At 50.6% G+C, this 16,920-nt stretch overlaps 7 protein-coding genes across 7 annotated transcripts; all 7 read right to left on the bottom strand.

Annotated features, from left to right (window-relative positions):
• Positions 1-673: 673 nt before the first annotated feature.
• On the bottom strand, positions 674-1,152 carry LOC149975810 (histone H3). The gene has a single exon (XM_090204999.1). It carries the CDS (start codon positions 1,112-1,114, stop codon positions 704-706), a length of 411 nt encoding a protein of 136 aa, XP_090061125.1. The 5' UTR covers positions 1,115-1,152; the 3' UTR covers positions 674-703.
• A 1,307-nt stretch (positions 1,153-2,459) lies between these two features.
• LOC149975809 (histone H1) lies at positions 2,460-3,347 on the bottom strand. Its single transcript, XM_090204998.1, has one exon. It carries the CDS (start codon positions 3,241-3,243, stop codon positions 2,620-2,622), a length of 624 nt encoding a protein of 207 aa, XP_090061124.1. The 5' UTR covers positions 3,244-3,347; the 3' UTR covers positions 2,460-2,619.
• Positions 3,348-5,255: 1,908 nt separating this feature from the next.
• On the bottom strand, positions 5,256-5,586 carry LOC149975808 (histone H4). The gene has a single exon (XM_090206585.1). The coding sequence runs from the start codon at positions 5,565-5,567 to the stop codon at positions 5,256-5,258; it is 312 nt and encodes a 103-aa protein (XP_090062711.1). The 5' UTR covers positions 5,568-5,586.
• A 5,031-nt stretch (positions 5,587-10,617) lies between these two features.
• On the bottom strand, positions 10,618-11,483 carry LOC118940441 (histone H3-like). The gene has a single exon (XM_036949925.2). The coding sequence runs from the start codon at positions 11,146-11,148 to the stop codon at positions 10,648-10,650; it is 501 nt and encodes a 166-aa protein (XP_036805820.1). The 5' UTR covers positions 11,149-11,483; the 3' UTR covers positions 10,618-10,647.
• LOC118940130 (histone H1) lies at positions 10,618-13,187 on the bottom strand. Its single transcript, XM_090204996.1, has one exon. The coding sequence runs from the start codon at positions 13,185-13,187 to the stop codon at positions 12,564-12,566; it is 624 nt and encodes a 207-aa protein (XP_090061122.1). The 3' UTR covers positions 10,618-12,563.
• On the bottom strand, positions 11,480-11,925 carry LOC118940141 (histone H2A). Its single transcript, XM_036948404.2, has one exon. The coding sequence runs from the start codon at positions 11,923-11,925 to the stop codon at positions 11,539-11,541; it is 387 nt and encodes a 128-aa protein (XP_036804299.1). The 3' UTR covers positions 11,480-11,538.
• Positions 13,188-15,353: 2,166 nt separating the features above from the next.
• Positions 15,354-15,762, bottom strand: LOC149975807 (histone H4). Its single transcript, XM_090206583.1, has one exon. It carries the CDS (start codon positions 15,727-15,729, stop codon positions 15,418-15,420), a length of 312 nt encoding a protein of 103 aa, XP_090062709.1. The 5' UTR covers positions 15,730-15,762; the 3' UTR covers positions 15,354-15,417.
• Positions 15,763-16,920: the final 1,158 nt, after the last annotated feature.

Here is a 16,920-nt window from a genome sequence, read left to right as displayed (position 1 = left end):
AATTATGGGGTGCACACAGCTAACGTTGTAATGATCGGATCAAAACATGGATTTTTGGGGCCATCGAGGAATGTCACATGGCCCAGAAATCATTGAATGGCCATTTTCACAAAGGAATAGACAGACTCATTCCAAGAGCAATTGGAATCGAAAAAACACAACGTGCCCCACTTGGGGACCCGAGGACCGAGTTTGGGAAACGCTGGCCTGAAGATCAAATACCAATAGGGAGCCACTATGACGTGCTCACACGCTGACAGTACCCGCGTTTAACCACTAGATGGCCTCCGTGCTCCACGGTAAACTTTTCCCCTCTCATCAGCGGCACTGCAACATGGGACTTTCAAAGTCAGTTGTTCTTAGCTACATAGTGACCATTTTTGACACTTTTTGCCCTATATCATTACTATCACTCATTACTGCTAGTGTATTTTTCCCCTCTTCTACTCTAGGCATACATCTAATCACATATAGAGAGCGTTATTGAAACGACTCAAGTCAGTTAAGAACCAACTCTTATTTACAATCACGGCCGGTGGTGATACAGCCTGGAATCGAACCACGGTCTGTAGTGACTCGAGAACAGGGAACATACACGGTGGGAAAGGGGCGTGTACAAATGGAACAATTGTGCCTTTTTGACTGAAATATGGAGGTGGCTCTTAAAAGAGCCTTTGGGGGATTTTGGAGATCAGGTCATCGTTTATGCGCGCTCTCCGCGAATACGACGGGCCAGCTGGATGTCCTTGGGCATGATGGTCACCCTCTTGGCGTGGATGGCGCACAGGTTGGTGTCCTCGAACAGGCCGACCAGGTAAGCCTCGCTTGCCTCCTGCAGGGCCATCACTGCGGAACTCTGGAAGCGCAGGTCGGTCTTAAAGTCCTGGGCAATTTCTCGCACCAGGCGCTGGAAAGGCAGTTTGCGGATCAGCAGCTCAGTGGACTTCTGGTAACGACGGATCTCTCTAAGAGCCACGGTGCCGGGCCTGTAACGGTGAGGCTTCTTCACGCCGCCGGTGGCCGGGGCGCTCTTGCGCGCAGCCTTGGTGGCGAGCTGCTTCCTGGGTGCTTTGCCACCGGTGGATTTGCGAGCGGTTTGCTTGGTTCTGGCCATGGCGCTAGCTAGCTTCCTTCTTTCACAGTCGGAGTATAGCCTCAAAATGCCTATGTGAAGTTTATAAAGCCGGCAGCGGCGTCTGCTCATTGGTCACCATCTCCGCACCGCCCTGATTGGCCCGTTGCGGAGGCCTCCTCCGCCGCCCATTGGACGGGAGGCTCGGCCTCTCCGTGCCGCCCCAAAATGCAACCCCCACCCTCGCCGAGGCGCGCTTGGGTCTTTTGTTAGGGCCGCGAGCAACGTTACACTTTACGCGCAATAATGCTCTCATTCTAGCCTACTAGTTGTTATCCTTCATTTAGGCCTCATGTGGGCACTTGATACGGTGCCGTGTATATGTGTGTGTGTATCTAACAAACACGCCAAATAGTTGGCCAGGCATAGAAAGGACACTTTGCGCTTTTGTTGAGCTAGGTGGTTGGCTCTTAAAAGAGCCTTTGGGGGTTGAGTAGTCAAGTTGCAGCCGCACCAGCGATTTTACTTGGCTTTGACGGCCTTCTCAGTCTTCTTGGGGAGCAGCACTGCCTGGATGTTGGGCAGAACACCACCCTGAGCGATGGTCACGCCGCCAAGCAGTTTGTTCAGCTCCTCGTCGTTACGGACTGCCAGCTGCAGGTGACGGGGGATGATACGAGTCTTCTTGTTGTCACGGGCAGCGTTTCCGGCCAACTCCAGGATCTCAGCAGTCAGGTACTCGAGCACTGCGGCCAGGTACACTGGTGCGCCAGCGCCCACACGCTCGGCGTAGTTGCCTTTACGCAGCAGCCTGTGCACACGGCCCACGGGGAACTGGAGCCCGGCACGGGATGAACGTGTCTTTGCCTTCGCCCTGGCCTTGCCTCCGGTTTTGCCTCTTCCGCTCATATTGGTAGCTTCAGTATGTCACAGAAAGTCTGAATGAGCCGCTGGCCACCTCGAGAGCCTTACTTATACCTCGCCACAAAAGCCATCGATTGGCCACCGGACCGGTGTGGCCTTATCCAATTGGAGTGAGGGAGGGACAGACAGACAGGCAGTCAGCCCTAAGCCCGCCCCCACCCACCCGCAGGCAGGCAGGCAGCAGAGTGACGAGGGCTAGGCTACTCTGTTTCCCTCCGACTTTTGTGACTTTTTCACGTTGGCGGGAGCGCCAAAGTGACTACTCAAATCACTGAAACATGTATCAATCAATTCGAGAGTGGCTCATAATACCAATGGCTGCTGTCCAACCCACTATAGTATGTATGCTTCTTATTATCAGGATCAATGTGACATGCCAATTCTAACACATCACAACAATGTTGACTGGTGAGTGTGCTGCACTCTTGAGTGACAAATGTAAAGCCATTTAGCCACTCGAAAATGTGGTGCGTAAAAGTCATTCATTTCATTTCTTTTGCACCACGGGTAGGTAGGTGGAATGGAATGACATGCGCTTTTATGGAAAGAGGTGGGTGGCTCTTAAAAGAGCCTTTTGTGGTAACAACATGTGTCGAGTAGAAAGAACACTGTTTGTAATAGGTTTACTTCTTCTTGGGGGCTGCCTTCTTGGCCTTGGCCGCCTTGGGCTTGGCGGCTTTGGGCTTCGCTGCCTTGGTAGCCTTCTTGGGGCTCTTGGCCGCTTTCTTGGCCGCTGCGGCGGGCTTCTTCACCTTCTTTGGGCTCTTGGCGGCCTTTTTGGGTGTAGCGGGCTTCTTGGCCTTCTTGGGGGACTTCTTTGCGGCCACGGCCTTCTTGGCTGCTACCTTCTTGGGCTTCTTGGCGGCGGCGGGCTTCTTGGCGGCCACCTTCTTAGCTTTGGGGGCTGCGGCTTTCTTGGCGGGCTTCTTTGCCTCGACGGCCTTCTTGTTGAGCTTGAAGGAGCCGGAAGCACCGGTGCCCTTGGTCTGGACCAGGGTGCCCTTGGTGACGAGGCTCTTGACGGCGATCTTGACACGGGAGTTGTTCTTCTCCACGTCGTAGCCGCCTGCCGCCAGAGACTTCTTGAGCGCGGCCAGGGACACGCCGCTCCTCTCCTTGGAGGCGGACACCGCCTTGACGATGAGCTCGCCTACGCTGGGTCCCGCTTTCTTGGGCTTGGCTGCTGCCTTCTTCTTGGGTGCCTTGGCCGGCGCGGCGGCGGCGGGTGCTGGTGCGACTTCTGCCATGTCTGTCGTTCGGTCCGGTAAACACACACACTTACAACACTACGGTAGTCTGTGAGGAGGAGTACTTTGCTGTAGACGCTGCTCTGCGCTATTGAAGCTCCACACCGTGCAGGGGGCTGGCCTTAAACGCGACATGAGAACCATGTAGACTCAAGCCACCCAGCTCGGCTTCTCCGGGCTGGCCAAATGCTCTTTCACTTGTGTTTTCTGGTCGCCAATATCGGGCCAAAAGTCACCGACGGAGCCGTGTTTTTGGCCCAAAAGCGAACGGCCCAGCGAGCAGACTTGTGTCCGTTCAGAATAAAGTCATGTGGGCTGCAGAAGCCCCGTGCATTTTGCTGCGACTCGCTCAAAACCTCACCGTTCGACTGTCGGGTGGAGCGGTGCGCACTGCTTTTCCTGTGCTATTTGTCTCCTAAATGGCCTAAAAGTGCATCCGATTGCGAGCACCATTGATTGTGGAGTGAGCCGAGATGTCTGGCAAGGGAATCAAATGGTTTGGCGTCCCCTGATGTGCTCCTTGGTGTTTTAAAGGAGAGCTCTTTTGGGGACCTTAAAACACATGCACTTGTGAGGCCTGGCTGAGACTAGTTTCACGTTGTATTCGTCATGTGTCCAGGAGGCAAACGAAATAATACACTGTCCAACGACATGCTTACTTGCACTGTGTGTGTGTGTGTGTGTGTGTGTGTGATGTTTTATTAGTATGAGTTTATTAGTTGGATTTGGAGCCTGTGTGTTTTCTTGTGCTAGGTAGTCTCTCTCTCTGTCTGTGTGTCTCTTTCAAAAGCGTGTCAGAGAGAGAGAGAGAGAGAGAGAGAGAGAGAGATAGGCTTGTGGCCTTCTCGCAGTCCTTCCTCGCTTGACTCCGCAGCGTGACTCACTCGTGCCGGTCTTTGTGTCTGTGGGTCTTGGTGTCTGGCTGTGCGGCCGGCGCTATGGAGGCTGGCGCCCCATGTGCTTGTCCGCCCTGATATAGGCCTAGAGAGAGAGAGATTTGGAGCCTCTTCTTCTCTCTCCTCCTCCCTCTTGTACAGGTGTGTGTAAGGGATGTGAAACGGCTAGTTTCAATCGGTGACGTCACTTGCTCTGAGACTGTTGTTGATGATGTGTGCAGAGGGTCCCTGGTTCGGCCTAAAGTTATACTGTTACACAGGCTCCAGTCATCGGAGCACGAGTGGAATCCCACTCACTGTGTTATACTACCATGCACACATTCCTACCCTGTTCATGTCAGCATCATTTATTCCCTCTCCCCCCTTTTTGACATGTCCTCCACACACACACACATATGGATTTGCTTTTTTCACTGACAGGTTGGGTGGCTCTTAAAAGAGCCTTTGGGTTACTACAGCACTCCAAATGGGCTGTTTACTTGGAGCTGGTGTACTTGGTCACGGCCTTGGTGCCCTCGGACACGCCGGCCGTGGACACACCCCTGCTTTCTCATAGGCGCCCCTGCCATTTGCCCAGTGGAGCTGAGCGCGCATAAGAGCCTTCCACTCAGAGGCTTGCTTCCCTAACAAAGACCATAGCCTATGCTCTGTCACTGGTGGGGAATGGTGTGTTTCCAAAAAAGTCCTACAATGGCTAGAAATAAGGCCCCCCTTTTTGGTACTTGGTGGGGATTTCCCAGCCGTGGTGCCTCAGTAATACGACTGTACGCAAAGCCTGCACTGAACATAGCCTCCTGTCACGAATACTCCCTCCCTGTCCACTCAAGAGTGGCTCATGGTTTAATACGACTGTACGCAAAGCCTGCACTGAACATAGCCTCCTGTCACGAATACTCCCTCCCTGTCCACTCAAGAGTGGCTCATGGTTTAATACGACTGTACGCAAAGCCTGCACTGAACATAGCCTCCTGTCACGAATACTCCCTCCCTGTCCACTCAAGAGTGGCTCATGGTTTCCTACGATAATGGATTTGACCCTTTTGAAGCGGATGTGGGTGGCTCTTAAAAGAGCCTTTGGGTTCAAGTCGGGATGTTGACGTTCCGAGAAGAGTGCGTTTAACCGCCGAAACCGTACAGGGTGCGTCCCTGGCGTTTCAGAGCGTAGACCACGTCCATGGCCGTAACGGTCTTCCTCTTGGCGTGCTCGGTGTAGGTGACGGCGTCACGGATCACGTTCTCAAGGAACACCTTCAGGACACCGCGGGTCTCCTCGTAGATCAGCCCGGAGATACGCTTCACTCCGCCACGGCGAGCCAGACGGCGAATGGCGGGCTTGGTGATTCCCTGGATGTTATCGCGGAGAACCTTACGGTGACGCTTGGCGCCTCCTTTTCCGAGTCCCTTGCCGCCTTTACCTCTTCCAGACATCGTGTGTTCACTAGCTGAGTTCAAGTGAATTAATGACGTAATTTTCGGTGCTCGGTGCTCTTATTATCTGCGTTTGGTGGACCTGATTGAAGCCAGTGGCACAGAAAGCGCGCGCTTTTGCCTGGCCTCTGCTGCAAAGGGGAGGGCGTTCGTTCTAGGGAACTATGGAGGAAGAAGAAATCAAAGCTACTTGCATGCGCGGGAAACACACTCAAATACTGAGCTATGTTGAACACAAGGCCCAACTGTGATGTCCCACTCTTCACATTGATTGGTGTTGTTCTTGTTGTTGTTGTTGTTGTTGCGCCTGATTCAACTCTTTCAATCAGCTGTGCCTCTCCAGGGCTTCAACAAAAATGCCTACTCTACCCCTGCCTGGAGTTGGGAAACACTGAACTAGTAGGATTCAACCCACTGCAGTTGCCAGTCACACCTAATAGAGATAGGCGTTAAAAACCTCAAATAGTGTCACAAGTACAAAGGAGAAACGAAGTGGCACAAACGGGAAACAAATACACAAGGAATGCCACAAATCCTAAGGGGTCCGTAATGTCACCTCAGCAGTCATGTAGCTCTTGAAGGCCATGTAATAACGTCATTCTTCTTTTTCTTCCCTAGACATGATCCAGGTGGCCATGGGACGGGTGGTGATACCTCTGCAAGCTGAAATGCAGTAAAACATTCCTCAGACACCCACCCAACACACACACAATAAAGGGATCATTTTCCTATGCGTACAGAGGTGATAGGGATGTGCAAATATTGTATGGTACTTTTTTCAAAAAACAATAACATAGCCTTATATTACGGAAATAGTGGTATGAGGTGGATCCTTTATAGGCCAGAGAGCCTCAGATGTTGCATTGAATGATCTCAACAGGTCATTTCAAAGGGGACAAATGAGGCCCAAGGGCACATACTGGCGATTGACCAATCGGTGCAGTTGATTCACATCTCAGATGTGACTAGGTATCATCTTACAACTTATTGTTGCCACAATTGTCTCTTACATGTACTTAGTGGCTGCCGGCCCTCGGTTTAGTACATCGAGCAACAGAGGTTGCCTTTTAGGAGAACGACTGACAAGCGTTCAACTAGCTGGGATGCAACTAGTGTCATCAAAGCACTTTGTCATAGCAAGTTAGAAGAAATAGGTTAAGGTTACGAAAAGGCTTAGGCTTACCCCAAATGCCACGTCCGTTCGTAGCTGTACTCCGTGTAGGCACAACAAGTCATCACACAGAGAGCACACTTGAAGCACAACTGCACTGCCTGGAAGGCCGCAACGGACTGAATTGGAATCCCTCAAACAGCACGCTAACTACATTCCGCTTTATGATGTCACAGTCAGCCCCTCGGAACACTGGTCCTCAACAATCTCAAACACCTTGGATACCCAAGCCAAACATTCTCGAATCACTCACATTCACAAATCAACCAGGGAGAAGAAGGCTGCCAGGAATTGAATGCTGAAAAGCTAACCTCCTTCACAGAGCAACATCATAGGACTGGGAGTTTGTGTTCAACAGCTTACGTTCCCCTATTATCAAGGGCTTAGTTCCTCTATAGGCTGCAGTGCAGATACTTCACATGCAGAGTACAACAACAAATAACAGAGGGCCTGTTACCACACCCTATAGGCTAGGAGTTGAACTTGGACCACAATGACATTGGTAGTAATTAGCCTGCAGCATAAATGACAGCTCCCTAACGGGGACATAAAGTGGAAATGGAAGTGCGACACATAGAGGAAAAGTCCTAATCCTAATCAAATAGACACATTTATTTGTTTATTCTTTTTTTTATTTCACCTTTATTTAACCAGGTAGGCAAGTTGAGAACAAGTTCTCATTTACAATTGCGACCTGGCCAAGATAAAGCAAAGCACTTCGACACATACAACGACACAGACTTACACATGGAGTAAAACAAACATACAGTCAATAATACAGTATAAACAAGTCTATATACGATGTGAGCAAATGAGGTGAGATAAGGGAGGTAAAGGCAAAAAAAGGCCATGGTGGCAAAGTAAATACAATATAGCAAGTAAAACACCGGAATGGTACATTTGCAATGGAAGAAATGTGCAAAGTAGAAATAAAAATAATGGGGTGCAAAGGAGCAAAATAAATAAATTCATTAAATACAGTAGGGAAAGAGGTAGTTGTTTGGCCTAAATTATAGGTGGGCTATGTACAGGTGCAGTAATCTGTGAGCTGCTCTGACAGTTGGTGCTTAAAGCTAGTGAGGGAGATAAGTGTTTCCAGTTTCAGAGATTTTTGTAGTTCGTTCCAGTCATTGGCAGCAGAGAACTGGAAGGAGAGGCGGCCAAAGAAAGAATTGGTTTTGGGGGTGACTAGAGAGATATACATACACCTGTTTAGCAGATGTCGGAAATGCTTGTGTTACTAGCTCCAACAGCACAGTCAAGTCTAACAAGTAATATCTAACCATGTTCCAACATTCCACACAATACACCCAAATGCAATTGGAATACATCAATATATGGACGAGCAATGTCAGACCGTCCGTAGACTAACATACCTTACAATACAATACTTTATATATCCACATGACATGAGCTATGCAAACCACCTCCACGTTAGGAATGTGCCCAGTGATATCTAACAAAAACACACACCTCCGTGGAACCCACATGGCAAGACAGGAAGGAAGACATGCAGGAGTGCTCATGAAGAAGACCGGAATCATCTCCAATCAAGTGAACAATGTCAAAGGAATAGGGCAAGTCATATAGATAGGGAGGCATTTCACCGCCACCCGCTGGACCACAAGTCATTTTGCCAACACTGGCTCATCATTCAAAGCCACATAGGGAGGGATCTTAACACCACCTGCTGGATCAGAAGTGCCACTCACAATGGCCACACAGACCATTTCTCCCTCAACCTGATGCAATTGTCACAACAAGTATGTGCTCAAAATCAAACATTAACTACAACAGATCATCAAATAGGCAAACACATGCTCATGTAGAGTACCTCAAATTATACAGTTACTTTGTCACCAAACCTAATCTGTCATTCATCTACAAATACATGCTCTTCTAAAGCCACAATGCAATGTTCACATGGTACATTTCATTTCTTACAATCTATGTCACTATTACTTCATTTGACTGCTCTTAAATCATATTCACTTAACCCTTTTCTTCACCTGCTGATTTTCTGCTGCTTTTGTCTCTTGCAGATTTGGACGTCATGTGAATCTATGTTTCTCAAGTATCAAAAGAGAGAAAATGAAAAACGGAATGCTACTTTTCTCTCTAGCCTAGTGCACTCTTTATCTGTAAGCTCCCCTACTGGTGTAGGTAGCTCCAAAAAAAGGTACAGATGCCATAGAACCTGATCTCGACGACCACATTTTACACCAATGCACCCCGACAATCGGTTGGTGGTCGGGAATCAAGTGGATGATTCTGGGACCAATTACAGGATAGGGGTGAGGGGTGTACTGAACTGTGCCTATAGCATGTCAAAAATCCCTCCAACGGGAAATAGGCCTTGGCAAATGGCCAGGGGCGCTGTCCTTTTCAGCACCACGGAGCTCCCCTATTACCTGTCTCATGAGTGAAGATGCAACAGCAGACAATTCCTGCTCTTTTGTCCTGCAATGACACACTTTAGCCGTGTCATTGCTGCATTTAACTGGCAGCCTGTATTTAGGGCCTTTACTTTGTCGTATCATTTGGTCAAGGGGTTTCGATTCGTCAGCAAATCTTCTTTGAAAAATGAACTAAATCCCACATCAGAAGTCGACTTCAAATCACGCCAAAGACACACGACTCTACTCAACCGGAGTCAATAGTATCAAATATTCTGCACTGTGAAGGTGTCATGTGCTGAGCCATTTAGTTCCTATGAAGCCTATTTACGAAGCCAATGCAGCAATCACCACGTACCTGCCTGCATTGGTGATTGCTATTCTGTAATTGGTCAACTACTAATAGGGCAATCATCCCGGCAGCTTCGTAACAGCTGTTTTGCAAGCCCTTGACGATTACATCTATTGATTCCTGCTGTCCTGATACCTTTTCTCTTAAGGGATCTCGGATCTAGTCTAAAGGCCTATCAATGGGTATGGCATTGGAATATTCAATCGCACACTGAATTCATCCCACTAAATACATTCCTTTCATTTCTCCATTTATTCCACCATATCGAAACAACTTACCTATGCACGCACACAAACAAGCACAGAAGGGCGACTTAATAATATCACGTCTAATTTGGTGGCCTACAACATTTCCTGTACCTTCAACCACAACGTTGGTAACAATTTTTTTCGACCACCTTTCACTTGCGCCGGACAGAGATATATCATTTTACTTTCAATAGCTTAGTCAGTCGCATGAATTATGGGGTGCACACAGCTAACGTTGTAATGATCGGATCAAAACATGGATTTTTGGGGCCATCGAGGAATGTCACATGGCCCAGAAATCATTGAATGGCCATTTTCACAAAGGAATAGACAGACTCATTCCAAGAGCAATTGGAATCGAAAAAACACAACGTGCCCCACTTGGGGACCCGAGGACCGAGTTTGGGAAACGCTGGCCTGAAGATCAAATACCAATAGGGAGCCACTATGACGTGCTCACACGCTGACAGTACCCGCGTTTAACCACTAGATGGCCTCCGTGCTCCACGGTAAACTTTTCCCCTCTCATCAGCGGCACTGCAACATGGGACTTTCAAAGTCAGTTGTTCTTAGCTACATAGTGACCATTTTTGACACTTTTTGCCCTATATCATTACTATCACTCATTACTGCTAGTGTATTTTTCCCCTCTTCTACTCTAGGCATACATCTAATCACATATAGAGAGCGTTATTGAAACGACTCAAGTCAGTTAAGAACCAACTCTTATTTACAATCACGGCCGGTGGTGATACAGCCTGGAATCGAACCACGGTCTGTAGTGACTCGAGAACAGGGAACATACACGGTGGGAAAGGGGCGTGTACAAATGGAACAATTGTGCCTTTTTGACTGAAATATGGAGGTGGCTCTTAAAAGAGCCTTTGGGGGATTTTGGAGATCAGGTCATCGTTTATGCGCGCTCTCCGCGAATACGACGGGCCAGCTGGATGTCCTTGGGCATGATGGTCACCCTCTTGGCGTGGATGGCGCACAGGTTGGTGTCCTCGAACAGGCCGACCAGGTAAGCCTCGCTTGCCTCCTGCAGGGCCATCACTGCGGAACTCTGGAAGCGCAGGTCGGTCTTAAAGTCCTGGGCAATTTCTCGCACCAGGCGCTGGAAAGGCAGTTTGCGGATCAGCAGCTCAGTGGACTTCTGGTAACGACGGATCTCTCTAAGAGCCACGGTGCCGGGCCTGTAACGGTGAGGCTTCTTCACGCCGCCGGTGGCCGGGGCGCTCTTGCGCGCAGCCTTGGTGGCGAGCTGCTTCCTGGGTGCTTTGCCACCGGTGGATTTGCGAGCGGTTTGCTTGGTTCTGGCCATGGCGCTAGCTAGCTTCCTTCTTTCACAGTCGGAGTATAGCCTCAAAATGCCTATGTGAAGTTTATAAAGCCGGCAGCGGCGTCTGCTCATTGGTCACCATCTCCGCACCGCCCTGATTGGCCCGTTGCGGAGGCCTCCTCCGCCGCCCATTGGACGGGAGGCTCGGCCTCTCCGTGCCGCCCCAAAATGCAACCCCCACCCTCGCCGAGGCGCGCTTGGGTCTTTTGTTAGGGCCGCGAGCAACGTTACACTTTACGCGCAATAATGCTCTCATTCTAGCCTACTAGTTGTTATCCTTCATTTAGGCCTCATGTGGGCACTTGATACGGTGCCGTGTATATGTGTGTGTGTATCTAACAAACACGCCAAATAGTTGGCCAGGCATAGAAAGGACACTTTGCGCTTTTGTTGAGCTAGGTGGTTGGCTCTTAAAAGAGCCTTTGGGGGTTGAGTAGTCAAGTTGCAGCCGCACCAGCGATTTTACTTGGCTTTGACGGCCTTCTCAGTCTTCTTGGGGAGCAGCACTGCCTGGATGTTGGGCAGAACACCACCCTGAGCGATGGTCACGCCGCCAAGCAGTTTGTTCAGCTCCTCGTCGTTACGGACTGCCAGCTGCAGGTGACGGGGGATGATACGAGTCTTCTTGTTGTCACGGGCAGCGTTTCCGGCCAACTCCAGGATCTCAGCAGTCAGGTACTCGAGCACTGCGGCCAGGTACACTGGTGCGCCAGCGCCCACACGCTCGGCGTAGTTGCCTTTACGCAGCAGCCTGTGCACACGGCCCACGGGGAACTGGAGCCCGGCACGGGATGAACGTGTCTTTGCCTTCGCCCTGGCCTTGCCTCCGGTTTTGCCTCTTCCGCTCATATTGGTAGCTTCAGTATGTCACAGAAAGTCTGAATGAGCCGCTGGCCACCTCGAGAGCCTTACTTATACCTCGCCACAAAAGCCATCGATTGGCCACCGGACCGGTGTGGCCTTATCCAATTGGAGTGAGGGAGGGACAGACAGACAGGCAGTCAGCCCTAAGCCCGCCCCCACCCACCCGCAGGCAGGCAGGCAGCAGAGTGACGAGGGCTAGGCTACTCTGTTTCCCTCCGACTTTTGTGACTTTTTCACGTTGGCGGGAGCGCCAAAGTGACTACTCAAATCACTGAAACATGTATCAATCAATTCGAGAGTGGCTCATAATACCAATGGCTGCTGTCCAACCCACTATAGTATGTATGCTTCTTATTATCAGGATCAATGTGACATGCCAATTCTAACACATCACAACAATGTTGACTGGTGAGGGTGCTGCACTCTTGAGTGACAAATGTAAAGCCATTTAGCCACTCGAAAATGTGGTGCGTAAAAGTCATTCATTTCATTTCTTTTGCACCACGGGTAGGTAGGTGGAATGGAATGACATGCGCTTTTATGGAAAGAGGTGGGTGGCTCTTAAAAGAGCCTTTTGTGGTAACAACATGTGTCGAGTAGAAAGAACACTGTTTGTAATAGGTTTACTTCTTCTTGGGGGCTGCCTTCTTGGCCTTGGCCGCCTTGGGCTTGGCGGCTTTGGGCTTCGCTGCCTTGGTAGCCTTCTTGGGGCTCTTGGCCGCTTTCTTGGCCGCTGCGGCGGGCTTCTTCACCTTCTTTGGGCTCTTGGCGGCCTTTTTGGGTGTAGCGGGCTTCTTGGCCTTCTTGGGGGACTTCTTTGCGGCCACGGCCTTCTTGGCTGCTACCTTCTTGGGCTTCTTGGCGGCGGCGGGCTTCTTGGCGGCCACCTTCTTAGCTTTGGGGGCTGCGGCTTTCTTGGCGGGCTTCTTTGCCTCGACGGCCTTCTTGTTGAGCTTGAAGGAGCCGGAAGCACCGGTGCCCTTGGTCTGGACCAGGGTGCCCTTGGTGACGAGGCTCTTGACGGCGATCTTGACACGGGAGTTGTTCTTCTCCACGTCGTAGCCGCCTGCCGCCAGAGACTTCTTGAGCGCGGCCAGGGACACGCCGCTCCTCTCCTTGGAGGCGGACACCGCCTTGACGATGAGCTCGCCTACGCTGGGTCCCGCTTTCTTGGGCTTGGCTGCTGCCTTCTTCTTGGGTGCCTTGGCCGGCGCGGCGGCGGCGGGTGCTGGTGCGACTTCTGCCATGTCTGTCGTTCGGTCCGGTAAACACACACACTTACAACACTACGGTAGTCTGTGAGGAGGAGTACTTTGCTGTAGACGCTGCTCTGCGCTATTGAAGCTCCACACCGTGCAGGGGGCTGGCCTTAAACGCGACATGAGAACCATGTAGACTCAAGCCACCCAGCTCGGCTTCTCCGGGCTGGCCAAATGCTCTTTCACTTGTGTTTTCTGGTCGCCAATATCGGGCCAAAAGTCACCGACGGAGCCGTGTTTTTGGCCCAAAAGCGAACGGCCCAGCGAGCAGACTTGTGTCCGTTCAGAATAAAGTCATGTGGGCTGCAGAAGCCCCGTGCATTTTGCTGCGACTCGCTCAAAACCTCACCGTTCGACTGTCGGGTGGAGCGGTGCGCACTGCTTTTCCTGTGCTATTTGTCTCCTAAATGGCCTAAAAGTGCATCCGATTGCGAGCACCATTGATTGTGGAGTGAGCCGAGATGTCTGGCAAGGGAATCAAATGGTTTGGCGTCCCCTGATGTGCTCCTTGGTGTTTTAAAGGAGAGCTCTTTTGGGGACCTTAAAACACATGCACTTGTGAGGCCTGGCTGAGACTAGTTTCACGTTGTATTCGTCATGTGTCCAGGAGGCAAACGAAATAATACACTGTCCAACGACATGCTTACTTGCACTGTGTGTGTGTGTGTGTGTGTGATGTTTTATTAGTATGAGTTTATTAGTTGGATTTGGAGCCTGTGTGTTTTCTTGTGCTAGGTAGTCTCTCTCTCTGTCTGTGTGTCTCTTTCAAAAGCGTGTCAGAGAGAGAGAGAGAGAGATAGGCTTGTGGCCTTCTCGCAGTCCTTCCTCGCTTGACTCCGCAGCGTGACTCACTCGTGCCGGTCTTTGTGTCTGTGGGTCTTGGTGTCTGGCTGTGCGGCCGGCGCTATGGAGGCTGGCGCCCCATGTGCTTGTCCGCCCTGATATAGGCCTAGAGAGAGAGAGATTTGGAGCCTCTTCTTCTCTCTCCTCCTCCCTCTTGTACAGGTGTGTGTAAGGGATGTGAAACGGCTAGTTTCAATCGGTGACGTCACTTGCTCTGAGACTGTTGTTGATGATGTGTGCAGAGGGTCCCTGGTTCGGCCTAAAGTTATACTGTTACACAGGCTCCAGTCATCGGAGCACGAGTGGAATCCCACTCACTGTGTTATACTACCATGCACACATTCCTACCCTGTTCATGTCAGCATCATTTATTCCCTCTCCCCCCTTTTTGACATGTCCTCCACACACACACACATATGGATTTGCTTTTTTCACTGACAGGTTGGGTGGCTCTTAAAAGAGCCTTTGGGTTACTACAGCACTCCAAATGGGCTGTTTACTTGGAGCTGGTGTACTTGGTCACGGCCTTGGTGCCCTCGGACACTGCGTGCTTGGCCAGCTCTCCGGGGAGCAGCAGGCGCACTGCGGTCTGGATCTCCCTGGAGGTGATGGTGGAACGCTTGTTGTAGTGGGCCAGGCGAGACGACTCTCCGGCGATACGCTCGAAGATGTCGTTCACGAACGAGTTCATGATTCCCATGGCCTTGGAGGAGATGCCGGTATCGGGGTGGACCTGCTTCAGGACTTTGTACACGTAAATGGCGTAGCTCTCCTTCCTCGACTTTCGGCGTTTCTTGCCGCCTTTCCCTGCGGTCTTGGTGACGGCTTTCTTGGAGCCCTTCTTGGGCGCGGACTTTGCTGGCTCGGGCATGATGCTGATGTCTCGCTGCTTCTCACAAACGAATGAGGGGGTGGAGAGCCCTTTCCCTCTTATGAAGACGAAGCTAAGCTAATTCGCCGGCCGTGGACACACCCCTGCTTTCTCATAGGCGCCCCTGCCATTTGCCCAGTGGAGCTGAGCGCGCATAAGAGCCTTCCACTCAGAGGCTTGCTTCCCTAACAAAGACCATAGCCTATGCTCTGTCACTGGTGGGGAATGGTGTGTTTCCAAAAAAGTCCTACAATGGCTAGAAATAAGGCCCCCCTTTTTGGTACTTGGTGGGGATTTCCCAGCCGTGGTGCCTCAGTAATACGACTGTACGCAAAGCCTGCACTGAACATAGCCTCCTGTCACGAATACTCCCTCCCTGTCCACTCAAGAGTGGCTCATGGTTTCCTACGATAATGGATTTGACCCTTTTGAAGCGGATGTGGGTGGCTCTTAAAAGAGCCTTTGGGTTCAAGTCGGGATGTTGACGTTCCGAGAAGAGTGCGTTTAACCGCCGAAACCGTACAGGGTGCGTCCCTGGCGTTTCAGAGCGTAGACCACGTCCATGGCCGTAACGGTCTTCCTCTTGGCGTGCTCGGTGTAGGTGACGGCGTCACGGATCACGTTCTCAAGGAACACCTTCAGGACACCGCGGGTCTCCTCGTAGATCAGCCCGGAGATACGCTTCACGCCGCCACGGCGAGCCAGACGGCGAATGGCGGGCTTGGTGATTCCCTGGATGTTATCGCGGAGAACCTTACGGTGACGCTTGGCGCCTCCTTTTCCGAGTCCCTTGCCGCCTTTACCTCTTCCAGACATCGTGTGTTCACTAGCTGAGTTCAAGTGAATTAATGACGTAATTTTCGGTGCTCGGTGCTCTTATTATCTGCGTTTGGTGGACCTGATTGAAGCCAGTGGCACAGAAAGCGCGCGCTTTTGCCTGGCCTCTGCTGCAAAGGGGAGGGCGTTCGTTCTAGGGAACTATGGAGGAAGAAGAAATCAAAGCTACTTGCATGCGCGGGAAACACACTCAAATACTGAGCTATGTTGAACACAAGGCCCAACTGTGATGTCCCACTCTTCACATTGATTGGTGTTGTTCTTGTTGTTGTTGTTGTTGTTGCGCCTGATTCAACTCTTTCAATCAGCTGTGCCTCTCCAGGGCTTCAACAAAAATGCCTACTCTACCCCTGCCTGGAGTTGGGAAACACTGAACTAGTAGGATTCAACCCACTGCAGTTGCCAGTCACACCTAATAGAGATAGGCGTTAAAAACCTCAAATAGTGTCACAAGTACAAAGGAGAAACGAAGTGGCACAAACGGGAAACAAATACACAAGGAATGCCACAAATCCTAAGGGGTCCGTAATGTCACCTCAGCAGTCATGTAGCTCTTGAAGGCCATGTAATAACGTCATTCTTCTTTTTCTTCCCTAGACATGATCCAGGTGGCCATGGGACGGGTGGTGATACCTCTGCAAGCTGAAATGCAGTAAAACATTCCTCAGACACCCACCCAACACACACACAATAAAGGGATCATTTTCCTATGCGTACAGAGGTGATAGGGATGTGCAAATATTGTATGGTACTTTTTTCAAAAAACAATAACATAGCCTTATATTACGGAAATAGTGGTATGAGGTGGATCCTTTATAGGCCAGAGAGCCTCAGATGTTGCATTGAATGATCTCAACAGGTCATTTCAAAGGGGACAAATGAGGCCCAAGGGCACATACTGGCGATTGACCAATCGGTGCAGTTGATTCACATCTCAGATGTGACTAGGTATCATCTTACAACTTATTGTTGCCACAATTGTCTCTTACATGTACTTAGTGGCTGCCGGCCCTCGGTTTAGTACATCGAGCAACAGAGGTTGCCTTTTAGGAGAACGACTGACAAGCGTTCAACTAGCTGGGATGCAACTAGTGTCATCAAAGCACTTTGTCATAGCAAGTTAGAAGAAATAGGTTAAGGTTACGAAAAGGCTTAGGCTTACCCCAAATG

Source organism: Oncorhynchus mykiss, chromosome 17 (assembly GCF_057628025.1).
Source record: "Oncorhynchus mykiss isolate SJ-2025 chromosome 17, ASM5762802v1, whole genome shotgun sequence".
Taxonomy (NCBI): Eukaryota; Metazoa; Chordata; class Actinopteri; order Salmoniformes; family Salmonidae; genus Oncorhynchus; species Oncorhynchus mykiss.
The sequence above is the reverse complement of the archived record's forward strand: the minus strand, read 5'-3'. Positions and strand labels throughout refer to the sequence as shown.